Below are 12,918 nucleotides of genomic sequence, written 5' to 3'. Positions count from 1 at the left end.
ATAAATCCCTGCACATTTTACAAAAACTATACCTATCTGTGTTCCGTTATTGCGTTCATCAAAACTTATTTACACTGTTGAATTTATCTTAATGCTGACAGCGTTTTCAGCTGTACACAGTTATTTCCCATATATTCAATACACGTTTATTGAAAGCCGCAACTCTCTGTGATGCTTTAAAAGAGGCAGACATGTTGCTCTTAAACCTGTTTCTCTACAGTGTGAGTCAAACTGCCATTTGCAGTCTGAATGACAACCAAATTTAGTACATTACCTGAAACGTTGGTCATGCTTGTGTTGGGACCAGACCCCTTTGAAGCCCCTACCTCCACCTTGCATGGACCAAACCTCACAGCGTTTTGGAGTTATGTGGGACCCCTTGGGAGGACACCCTCCGTGGTCCTCTTTCCCTCGGTGAGTCTATTCCTCACCGCAGCAACTCCAGGGTTCTCTGGTCAGTGGAGAACCTGCTAGGATGTGGGCCCCTGGGATACGTCCAACCATATGTCCAGACATGCCAACCATAGGAGATCATGGGCTACAATACTGGGGAAGCCAGGTCATTCACACATCCCATGGGATTCTGTCTTACAATGAAGATGTACCTTTGTGGGGAGCTGGGGTTTCTTTACCACACTGTAGATCACGGCATCATCCAAAGGCTGTGGTGCTTTGACACTGTAAAGAATTGAAGATTCCAGTTAGAAAAGCATTCGGAGTATGGAAGAGGAATTTAGTGCTTAGGCTGCCTGAATGCAATATAGCAGCCTTTGTCAACTTTGTGCCCTCCATTAGACCACAACTCCCATCATCCCCAGCCAGCATGGTCAATGGTGAAGGATGGTTGGAGTTGTAATCTACATCCAGAATGCACCATGTTGCATTTTGTTGATTTTCAGTGGGTGGGTCCCTTACTGACTTAATACACTTTCCCATTCACAGGAGATGAGCAACCGAAGTACCAGATGCAAAGAAGAACCGGGGTTGCTGAGTCTTTAATCATCATGCAAACGATGTGGTTTCAGGATGGGCACATTTTCCCCACCCACCACATGAGAAGCTGTACTAACTGAAATCCCCTCTTCTACACCAGTGATAAACTCACAGGAGCTCTGGTGACCTCCTTTGTATCTGGTCCATCATAGGGAAGGAAGGAGAGAGATAATATGGGCATTGGCAGTGTATAAAGGTAAAGGGACCCCTGACCATTAGGTCCAGTCGTGGCCCACTCTGGGGTTGTGGCGCTCATCTCGCTTTATTGGCCGAGGGAGCCGGCATACAGCTTCCAGGTCATGTGGCCAGCATGACTGAGCCACTTCTGGTAAATCAGAGCAGCACACGGAAACGCCGTTTACCTTCCCGCTGGAGCAGTACCTATTTACCTTTGATGTGCTTTCGAACTGCTAGGTTGGCAGGAGCAGGGACCAAGCAACAGGGGCTCACCCCATCGCCGCGGGGATTCGAACTGCCAACGTTCTGGTTGGCAAATCCTAGGCTCTGTGGTTTAACCCAGAGCGCCACCCGTGTCCCTTACAGGCAGTGTATAGGAAGGGCCTATTCAGTGGTGGCTCCTTGCATGTGGAAGCCCCTTCCTACTGCAGTTCATCTGAACCCATCACTTGTCTGACTCCCCCTTCTTCCAAAAAAGGCAACGTATCTACCACAGCTTCCCGCAACCCTCTAGTCTGCTCCCCATCATACCTGGCATAAACAGTGCGTTCCTCGGACAAACTTGGAGGGAACCTGAGCGCCGCATAAGAAATTGAAGTTTCTGCACCCTGGTTCAGGAATCCAATGGAGCCATCTGCTCCATTTTCTCTCGGCCTGTTGTTACCATTACACAGTTTTTCTCCCTTGGCCTAAGAAACAAAGCGGTGTTTACTCTCTTGCCTAGGACACCTTCATTTTCTCTGCAGGGACATATATTCCACCTGCCCACCCACCCCTCCATGCAAAGGATGAGAGGCTCCTGTGCCTTTTGAGATGTATTTCACGGGGTGTCCCATGTGTCACTCGGGGCTGAGAAAAGCCACCAGCTCCTGAAATTCAAGCTACCCTGCCTCTGACTGTAGAGGTGGAACACAGTCAGTGTGGCCAGTACCCACTGATAGCCTTATCTCCCACAAACTTGTCTAATTCTCTTTCAAAGCAAGGGGACGGCAACCAATTCCCACTGTACCACAGTCCCAATTGTAAGGCTGGGGGGATGACTTCCAGAGGTTGCTACTTGCCACAAGGGAGAAGAAGCAACCACTGTCATCATACTTGGGACTGTGGTGCAGCGTCATCTAATTTGTCCTATTAATTCATGCTGATTGTCACGACTGCCAGTAAATTTAGAAGTCATTGGCTGGTCACAGAAGCAGCCATGTCCCTTGTTATTTGCAAACAGATTCAACACCCTCACCCTCCCACAATGTACTGATGTCAGTGGAAAATAAGACTTAACCTTCTTCACAAAAAATGAGCCTGATCTCCGTGCCCTTCCAGTGCCGGGGTCTAATGTTTTCTTCCTGCAATGGTAGAAAAGATACAGTTCTGTCCCACTGGGGCAGTTCACCAGAAGACTACCACCACTTCCAAACCCCTTCACCAAACAGAAGGTGTGTGTGATTTATAGAAAGTTGATAGGCATTATTTAAACTGTCAGATCATTGGTCAATCTCTTCTGCTACATATTTTGGAAACTGCTCTGTCTGCCTGTTTGTTCTCTACAGGTTTTCCGAGCTATCAAGCTATCGTTGCTAAATTCAGCATGAGAATTCTCACGGTGGGTAGTGGTTTTTGTCATTGTTGGGATGCCAAATGCCCTTCTGAATCAAGATGGCAGACTGAAGCTGGACATGGGTATGACTATGATCATTTTTTGCCATAGGTTTGGCCACCTCTCCAGATTTCATCACAAAGCTTAGCATGAGGTGTCAAGAAGTGAGGGCAGGATGCTTCATCAAAGTTTGGGTGCCAGGAGCCACTGTGTAGCAGGATGGCAGGCCCAAATGTGACTTGTTTGATTTTGGGCATGATGGGCCACTACACTATCCATTTAAAAAACTTCTTTTCTTTTCTTTTTACAAATTCCTGGGCAATGCCAGACATTACCCACTAGTTATTTACAGTTACATACTGCTTACGTGCCAAAATGGCTTCTAAGCAGTTTACAAGAAGAAGAAGAAGAAGAAGAAGAAGAAGAAGAAGAGTAGTAGTAGTAGTAGTAGTAGTAGTAGTAGTAGTAGTTTGGATTTGATATCCCGCTTTATCACTACCCGAAGGAGTCTCAAAGCGGCTAACATTCTCCTTTCCCTTCCTCCCCCACAACAAACACTCTGTGAGGTGAGTGGGGCTGAGAGACTTCAAAGAAGTATGACTAGCCCAAGGTCACCCAGCAGCTGCATGTGGAGGAGTGGAGATGCGAACCCAGTTCCCCAAATTACGAGTCTTTCACTCTTAACCACTACACCACACTGGCTCTCAATTCGATTATAAAATCCATACATAATTAAATGCACAATAATACAATGCCAGCAGAACAGGGAAGCCTACCTCCTTCAGAAACACCACCAGTTAATGACCTGCCTGGGTCAAAGAGGCTCTCCCCACAACCACTTACCATCTCTGCACCAAGTGCGACAGCAACCCCAGGAGGAAAACCGCAAATAGGACACTGCCCAGGCCAATCAGGGCACGCTTCAACACAGTAGCTCTGCTGTCTACATGACACAGAAAGGGAGAAAACGCAGAATTTGCAACACCTGGCTGTAATGGCGAAGAGATTGTTGCCTGATCCCAAGCAGGCTTTTGTTCAGTTGCACATCAACGTTCCACCAGGTTCCTCTCCTTGGCATCCATCTGCCTTGCAAGCGGTGAGAAGGGCCTGAGCTCAGCTGCAGAACATTGGCTTTGCATGCAGAAGGTCCCAGGCAGGGCTGTGTATACCCACTTTCTGAACCCCACCACCACCATCTAGTGCTCTGAGTAGCTGGGTTTGCTGCCATATTTATTTCCCACAATAACTCTGACACTACAGCAGATCTGTATAGATTAGCAGTGGGGAACCTCTGGTCCTGGGCTCAAATACAGCCCTCCAGAACTATCTGTCTAGCTCTCAAGACTCTCCTTTGCCCATGCTCCTTGGTCAGGTCACAATACTCTCCCAAAATCACAGGTTGTTGGAAATGCATTGGCCATTATATCCATGGATCGTCCTTCCACAATAATTATCAACATACAATTCTTGACAAAGGATGGTCATGCAGCTACTAAAACAACATTTTGCAAGGTAGAATTCTTGACCTGACATTAATAACTACTCTAAGGTTACCAGACATCCCTGTTTCCCAGGGACAGTCCCCGGATTTACAAATCAGTCCGCATACAAAATCCTATCATTCCTTTTGAAGTTGAAAAGTGCCCCCAGATTCATTGGAAAAAATCTGGTAACCTTAAACTACTTACAGGACACAGTGATGCCCATGGGCGGTGACTCCTGCTCAGAGATGCTATTGGAAGTTTTGCAGTGATAGGATCCTGACTGGTCGACCTGGATTTTCTTGAGCTGAAGTATCTTGGAAGTTTCCTGGAGCCTCTGTTTGTTCCAGTACCATGTGTAAACATCAGCTGGTGGGTAGGCATCATTATCGCATTTCAATGAGACACTCATTCCCTCAATGATAGCATCCTGGGTGCTCAGGAGTAAATGGACATTGCGAGGCCCATCTGCCAAGAAGAAAGGCAGGGAAGATACATTCAGCACAGTCCAGTATTTGTCTTAAGGCTCTCAATATGACTCAAGGGTTGCTGGTGCCCTTTGGGGTTTATAGGGCAGAAGACAGAGAGAGACCAACAGTAGGTGAAGCCAGAGCTATTGAGAGGCAGATCCAACTTTTTAACTTGAATTTTGCCCCCATCCTTTTTCCCTGCTGTGTTCTAGAAAGGAAACAATGAAACTAAGGAGGATGGAATGGACAGCTCTGGTTCTAATTAAAAGGCAAAGGTTGAAGAAAGATCTTGGAAGCTTGTCCTCAGATAGAAGCAATGCTTGGAGGACAGGCAGGGTCATGTGCCATTTGGCGGGGTGGGGATGCTGCCTCAGGTAGCAAAAGCTGCTTAAGCCCCACCAGCCCCACTGCCCCCATTTACAGGAGTGAGGTGGGGCTGGTATTGACCCCAATTTCAGTTGAAATCTGACTGAAATTGCACAAGATCTTGTGAAGTGCACAATATCTTGCATGGTTCAGGCTAGATCTCACCTGAAATCAGAGAGATCTCACCTGAAATCAACACTTCTCCACCCGTGAAGGAAACGGCAGGGAGGGTGGTGGAGGCAGCGGTGCCAACGGCAGGGCAGAGTGGCACTTCCCATTTTGCCTCAAGCAGCGAGAATGGATGGGCCAGCCCTGAGGACAGAGTAAGGGAATAAGATACTCGGGGTGTATCTTCAGGAGTCTCTCCTTTCCATACTCACAATGGATACTCAGCCAAACTGGTGAGGACTGTGCTGAGCCTACTTGGTTGCTTGCTGCACAATAGTAGCTGCCAGAATGCTCAGGGGTCACTTTTGGGATGGTCACCGTAGAGTCCAGCTGCAGCTGTTGCCCTTCTTTGTACCATATGTAGGTGAGCTCCTGGGGGTTGGCATCTCTCACTTCGCATCTCAGCTTAACAAAACTGCCTTCTTTGATCAGCCCCAGGGGTTCTCGCACAGCTTTCACATCCTTGGGACCAACTGCAGGTGGAGAGACCAAAGGCAATGTATCACATGAGGTGCCTCACCTGCCCTCGCACCTGAACACACGCAAAACCCGCCACAATCACACAACAACCGCTGAATACAGATTCCTCTGCAGTAAATCTGAGTGATCAACCTCAATTTTCAGCTTGAAAAGCACATGCCTGCTGCACTCAACAGCCCTGCTTTTGGCAGTTGCCTTTTTTAAATGTTGCCAACAGTGGGTGCTCACCCCTTGAGGAGCATCAGAAAAAAAACATTCTCCAAAATCTTTCTGCCATAGCAGGTCTGCCTGTGTAAGTTGCAACTGAATGGCTCACAATTTCTATAGGCAAGCATCCTGGCCTCTGTCATGTATAAGGCTGCTAACAAGTTGGGATCTAAGGTGTAAGATCAGTCTACGCTAAGAGGCTCTATATACCAAAGAGTACATCCTTCTCGTGATTTGGCTAAGTTATTTAAGTTCAACCTGCAATTCTCCAAACACGTAGTGGAGCCACATAGCCTGTGTGGATCAAGTTTGCGAAATGACTGCACCTGCCTTCCCATAACCTCTCCCTCTGCTTGACTGGTACATGTGCTCCAGGACTTCCAGTAGCATTACTTACAGAGTGTTGTCACAGAGACGGGTGCAGATGCTGTACAGCTGATCACGTTGCAAACTTGACATTTGTAAATGCTGACCTTTTCAGGTGGTGCAGTAAAGGTGTACAGTTCCTGAGTATGAGTTATACGTTCCCCTGACTTGTACCAGTAATACCGTTTGTGACTGGGGTTACTGCTGCCCACAGAGCAGTTCAGTGGGACAGTGTCTCCTTCTGTGATGGGCTGATGGCTATTAAGGATAAGCTGGACATTCTTGGGAGCATCTGGAAAATCAAATCAATGCTTTTTTTATTGCTGAGAAACATCATCCATGATGTGCATAGTTGGGAGATGTGCACAATAATCAGTCACACACAAAATAGCAAAGAATGAGCATAAATACCTATAAATACAAATGTTGCACATTGACCAGTTAATATTGATAATCTCCAAGTTGTTTATGTGCACGGGTGCTGGTCATTTTCCAGAAGTATTTCTACATTTATACCCACTTTCCAAAAGTTATGAATTATAGTCACAATAACACGGGAAAGGTTGCAGCTTAAAGATTGTAGTTCAATCTCTGACGTCTCCCAATAATCTACAGGGAAGAGTTACTGTGCCCACTAGGCCTGGAATCCTGAGCTGTTTGTTTCTTTGAATAAAGAGTTAACTTCATTGACATCATGTGAGTTATTACTGACCAACTCCTGGCACCTGCCCTGACAGAATCGCTACCCAATTTCCCAGTCCCACTAGCATGATCAGCATCATTCAAATATCACCAGCAGAAGCATGGGAGCAGTCAACACACATGGGCTGCTAGTCTGCCGCACTGTGGACTCCCCCAAGTAGAAATTATGTAGGAGCAGGTGAGCAAGAAATTGCTTATACTGAAAATGCAGTGGTGGCCTTGCACATTCAGATTTACAGCCTTTAAAAGGAAGGGCCATAGCTCAGTGGTAGGGCATCTGTCTTGCGTGTGGAAGGTACCAGGTTCAATCCCCAGTATCTCCACACAGGGTTAGGAGAGTCTCCTGCATGGAACTTTGCAGAGCCATGGCCAGTTTAGACAACATAGAACTAGGTGGGACCAGTGGTCTGACTCTGTATAAGGCAGCCACATCTGTTCTTAACTGAAGGATTCAATGGCCTTAATTCACTCTGCACTAGCCAGCAAAGGAGGATCATGAACATGGAGAACATCAATAGAGGAAGGTTGGTGGTGCCCAACTCTCTCCATTAAGCTCTGACCAGCAAGTAGAGGATTCACTCTCCTCCCCAGCCAGCATGGTATCCAAGGGCTGTGAACAAGCAGGATTGGGACAAAATTCACTCAAGGTGGCTGATGCTACTATCCCAATTCAGCTTGCAGGAATCAAGCAGAGCTGCTCGTTTGTACAAACAGCCTTGCTTGACCTCTCGTTGCATCCCAAGGTAAGAGCTTCAGGACAGCCCATAGGAATCAGGGCAAAGCCCATCTCACAGTGGTCAATAACCAAGATGCTTATGGGAAGTCCTTAAGCAAGACATGAACACAAGAACACTGTCCCCACTTGGGATTTCCAACGCATAGCCTCTGATGGTGGAGGTACAACAAAGCTGTCATGTCCAGCTGCCATTGATAACCTTCTCCAGCGAATACACCCAACTGTCTTTTACATTTGTATATGATGTGCCACATACTTTGCATGCAAGTGGTCAATATTCCTGGTACCTCCAGGGTTTTTATAAGGATCAGGTGGCAGCTGATTCAGAGCACAGCTATGACCCTGCCAGTCAAAGTCCAAGCTACACTTCACTTCCTGAAACTGAGGTTACTTACACTGAACATCCAGGGTGATGGATGAAGATGTTGAATTTCCAATGGTGTTCCAGGCTATGCAGTAATAGGTACTGGAGTCTCTGGCCTGGATCGCCTCAAAACGCAGCTCCTTGTCAGTTCCAATTATGCCAGACTCCTTATCTTTATACCAGCCATGGCGGTTGGTGGCAGGATTCCCTCGGGAAGAGCACCGCAAAACCACGTTGTCCCCTTCTTTGATTCTCCCTGGTGGCACATCAATCTTCACATCCTTTGGTGGATCTGGGGTTGAGAAATTATGGACACTTAAATCAGGACTCTTGATTCAGGGCAAGAAAATGTGTGTGCTTCCTTGGGGGCCAAGAGAACTGTGAGAGAGTAACATGTGTATTCAGGGATTGGTGAAGGTAGCAAAACTGGCCCCACCATATGGAAGGGTGAGTCAGCCCATTCCAGGAGGGACATTTTGGGATACTGTTAGAAGACAGATCATTACTATGCTGATGGTGACTGTTGTTGGCATTCACCTGTCTTGAGAGACAACAGAGCGTGCTTCCGTGGGTTTAGTCAAATCACTGCATTAGCAGCATCAAAGTGACCTCCATATGGTGCGAGCCTGGGCAGCGTGTATGGAGGTCCTGGGCTGCCCAAATGAGAAGACCTCCTTCTCCGACTTGCTGATGTGGTCCACAAGAAAGCAGAGCAACATGTTTGACACCAGCTTGGCTGCAGGAGTTGCTGGAAGGAGGAAAACATGGCACCATCCAACCATCATAGAGACTCCACTCTGGATCAGAGTTTTCCTTCTCCTAGATGGGCTACCTTCCCAGGGTTGATGAGCCCATCTGCCCCTCACTCCCCTCTACAGCAAGTGCAGAAACCTTCTTCACCACTGGACCCACTTTGGTCTCATCTGTTCAATCTGCCAGAGCCTGTTTCCATACACAGCTCAGGCTGCTGCGTGTGGTTCTCCACCTCCCCATTTCATCCTCACATCAATCCTGTGAAGTAGGCTAGGCTGAGAAATGGTGACTGGGGTCCAGGAACTCCCAGTGAACTGCATGTCTGAGTGGGGATGATAATCCTGCTGCTGAAGATCCTGGTCCAGCATGCCACATTAATCAGGGTGAGCCAACCCAACCCCAGGAGGGAGATTTTGGGATAGCATTAAATAATTTTCTCATCATATCTGTTATTTCTCATTTGGGAGTGCTGAGAAAGTCCATGTATACAGAAAGGTGTTCAGATACTGCAGTTCAGCACCTATGGGGTTAAATGAGGCCATGTCTATGCTTCCTCCAGACCCAGCCAGCCACCAGATCACTAGCATGCCCTGGATGCAACCCTGCCCATCTTTGAAGGTGAACAGACTTAAGATTGTGTTCTAAAGGTACATTTTATGCAAGACAAATGATGCAGGTTTACAAACTGTATTGGTGTGTGTGTAGAATTGGCTTTAAACAAGATTTTTCCTGCTTCCTGTCCTGATAGTCACACAATGCATGAAAATCAGAAGGGGAAAGTAGTTCTCTTCTGAAATATGAAAAGTCCCTCAGAAGAGGAAGGAACAGGCAAGTAATGTCTGTTGGTCATCATTCACCAGCCCAACAAAGAAACTCACACTGGACATTGATGGTCAGTTCTGAGCTACTGGATCCAACTGTGTTTACAACTGTACAGCGATAGACACCAGAATCTTGTTCTCCTACAGATTCAAATTCCTTTATGGGGCTCGTCCATTCATATTTCCGCACATCGTTCCAGGACCATTGGTATGTAACTTCAGGGTTGCTACTCTTGACTGTACATGCAAGAGAGAGTTTCTCCCCTTCTTGGACTGTGATTCCAGGCATAGCGCTCAGTTTAACTCTTTTGGGACCATCTGAAATAAATAAAATTATGGAAGTCATAAGTACCATCAGAAACTGATAGAAGCTGCAAGGCTGGATGTCCTAGAATACAATCAGGGACCCTTAATTATAACCCCCTCCCATCTTGCAGGGATTCCTATCACATTTTGTACTCAGTAACAGTAATATCCTTCCAAATGCAACAATCACATGCTTCTTGCTATTGTAAACGCCTAAGCCAGAGCCCACCATCCCTCACAAGATTCAGAGTTTAGACAATGGCTTTTCAGAGGAACAGAATCTTGTGCAGTTCAGACGGAATGTTTTTTTGGTGGTGAACAGATTGAGCTTGAATCCTGACAAGACAGAAGTACTGTTTTGGGGGAACAGGGGGTGGGCGACTCCCTGGTCCTGAATGGGGTAATGTGCCCCTGAAGGACCAGGTGTGCAGTCTGGAAGTCATTCTGGACTCACAGCTGTCCATGGTGGCACAGGTTAATTCAGTGTCCAGGGCAGCTGTCTACCAGCTCCACCTGGTATGCAGGCTGAGACTCTACCTGCCTGTGGACTGCATGCTCTAGTTATCTCCCGCATGGACTACTGCAATGCACTCTACATGGGGCTACCTTTGAAGGTGACCAGGAAACTGCAATTAATCCAGAATGCGGCAGCTAGACTGGTGACTGGGAGTGGCCGCTGGGTCCTGAGAGATCTGCATTGGCTCTCAGTACGTTTCCGAGCACAATTCAAAGTGTTGGTGCTGACCTTTAAAGCTCTAAACGGCCTCAGTCCTGTATACCTGAAGGAGCGTCTCCACCCCCATCGTTCAGCCCGGACACTGAGATCCAGCACCGAGGGCCTTCTGGCGGTTCCCTCATTGCGAGAAGTAAGGTTACAGGGAATCAGACAGAGGGCCTTCTCAGTAATGGCGCCCGCCCTGTGGAACGCCCTCCCTTCAGATGTGAAGGAAATAAGTAGCTATCTTATCTTTAAGAGACATCTGAAGGCAGCCCTGTTTAGGGAAGTTTTTAATATTTAATACTGTATTGTTTTTAACACTCCATTGGAAGCCGCTTAGAGTGGCTGGGGAAACTCAGCCCAATGGGCGGGGTATAAATTATTATTATTATTATTATTATTATTATTATTATTATTATTATTATTATAGATTTCCCCCACATAGCCCAGTTTCATCCCCCCTGAATACTCACATTTCACATCCAATGTCATGGTGCTCTGGGATATCTCTGCCCCATTGTGGCTTTTCAGAGTGCATGTCAGCATTTTCCCGTGATCCTCCCAAGTTGGAGTAAAACTCAGAACAGTCTGGACTTTTCCATCTCTATTGGTTGTTTTTTGGGAAAACATACGACTCTCCTCCAAGCCGCTGAAAGTCAACATAATTGGCTCATCGGGGCAGTGGTAAAATACCCAGCAGGTCACTGTCACTGGCCTCTGTTCTTGGATTTGTGCCATTCTGCTTTCTAGCTTGGGTTTGGGTGGTGACACTGCATGCAGAAAATTAAAAAGGGAAATTCCAAGTCAATGATCAGGCAAAGCTGTAGACCAGAGATGGAGAACTTGTGACTCTCCGCATGTTCTTGGACCCCAATTCCCATCAGCCTCAGCCAGCATGGTCAGGGGTGATGGGGGTTCTAATCCAGCAACTTCTGGAAGTTCAAAGGTCCCCCACCCGTGATCTAAGGGGAAGCTGTTGAGCAAATAAGAGCCTTGATCATCTATCCAAAAATGGCAAGAAGTTTCCAGGCCTACCTTTTAACCCTTCCGTGATGCAGCATGTTAGCATAGTTATACCTGCCTCCAGCTGGAGCACAGAAAGAATGGTCACTTTTTCCAAATTATATATTCGTGGAGGCTGCCCAATGAGGACAAATTGGGCACTCCCTCTCCAACCGCAGTCTGCCCTCAGCCAGTACCCCTCCCATCTGCCTCCTGACTTATAACCAGTTCAGAGGGGGCTGAAACTGTCTGTTAACTTCCTCCCCACTCTCAAAGTTCCCCAAGTACAACTCAGAAGGGAGGAGGACGGGGGCAAAACTAGAATCTGTTGGCTTTGCCCATCATTGCTCTGGTGTTGCTTATTATTGGCCTCTCTGTCTATCATCCTACCAGTCCCTATGGGGCTCCAGCCAGCACTGGTGGCTCTGTTGGCATGAGGATCTAGGGCATGTGAGAACCAGCTCTGCAGAGGGAGGAGACGCCTCTGTTGGTGGAGCCATCTAGCTGCCAAGTCTCCTTCCCTGCAGAATGGGAACATTACTGCATGTGACACATCCAGAGAAGGATGGGAAATAAGGGCATCTTATATCCCTAGTTGGCTGAAGCATTTGTTTTGAATTACTATGGCTTTCTGAGCTGATATTTGTCAATTGGGCATTTGAAGAATGATTTTATTCTTTTTTTGTAGAACTTGCAGAGGTGGTTTTCTTGATTTGAAGTTCATATGAATTATTTTATTGTCTTTAAAACTGAACTTGTGTATATAGCATCCCCATATTTAACTTGCACACCAATTCAGGGCCTTCAGGCTATAAAGTGGATTATAAATTTGTTACGTAATAAAATAAATATTTGATTCTTTTTGCATAGCAAAGTGCTGTGAAAAACTCAGCACTAGATCTGGCAAGGCAAATAAGTGCACAGTGCATTGTAGTTATAGTTCATTTACTTAGGTCCATTATTTTCAATGGGTCTACTCTGAGTGGACTAACGTTTGATGCAACACAATCTAAGGGGCTGGCTGATGAATGGCACATTAGTTTCACACAAAGATATGGCATGGCCTCCTAGCAAATACATTATTAGTGTCATGGAACAAACCCTTATAGGTGGGGATTCCAGAAATGTTCTTCAGTTATCAGTCTACCCATTACTGTTAGTCTACTCCTGAGATCCCTTCCAGTTCCATAATTCTGTGATTCTATTATTCCTAT

The 12,918-nt window shown here is 46.7% G+C and overlaps 1 protein-coding gene across 1 annotated transcript in view; it reads right to left on the bottom strand.

Annotated features, from left to right (window-relative positions):
* CD22 (CD22 molecule) overlaps nucleotides 1–12,918 on the bottom strand; it is a 42,922-nt gene that overhangs the window by 5,447 nt on the left and 24,557 nt on the right. The window contains exons 12-21 of the mRNA XM_077932492.1: nucleotides 11,176–11,472; nucleotides 9,736–9,996; nucleotides 8,136–8,396; nucleotides 6,334–6,594; nucleotides 5,462–5,722; nucleotides 4,453–4,713; nucleotides 3,608–3,707; nucleotides 2,450–2,513; nucleotides 1,702–1,859; nucleotides 606–678 (exon numbers count right to left, since the gene is read on the bottom strand). Coding sequence (XP_077788618.1) covers nucleotides 606–678; nucleotides 1,702–1,859; nucleotides 2,450–2,513; nucleotides 3,608–3,707; nucleotides 4,453–4,713; nucleotides 5,462–5,722; nucleotides 6,334–6,594; nucleotides 8,136–8,396; nucleotides 9,736–9,996; nucleotides 11,176–11,472 — 1,997 coding nt within the window. The remainder of the gene's footprint in view (nucleotides 1–605; nucleotides 679–1,701; nucleotides 1,860–2,449; nucleotides 2,514–3,607; nucleotides 3,708–4,452; nucleotides 4,714–5,461; nucleotides 5,723–6,333; nucleotides 6,595–8,135; nucleotides 8,397–9,735; nucleotides 9,997–11,175; nucleotides 11,473–12,918) is intronic.

The sequence above is a fragment of the Podarcis muralis genome, chromosome 7 (genome assembly GCF_964188315.1).
Source record: "Podarcis muralis chromosome 7, rPodMur119.hap1.1, whole genome shotgun sequence".
Classification (NCBI taxonomy): Eukaryota; Metazoa; Chordata; class Lepidosauria; order Squamata; family Lacertidae; genus Podarcis; species Podarcis muralis.
Note: the sequence above shows the minus strand (reverse complement) of the source record. Positions and strands in the feature narration are given on the sequence as shown.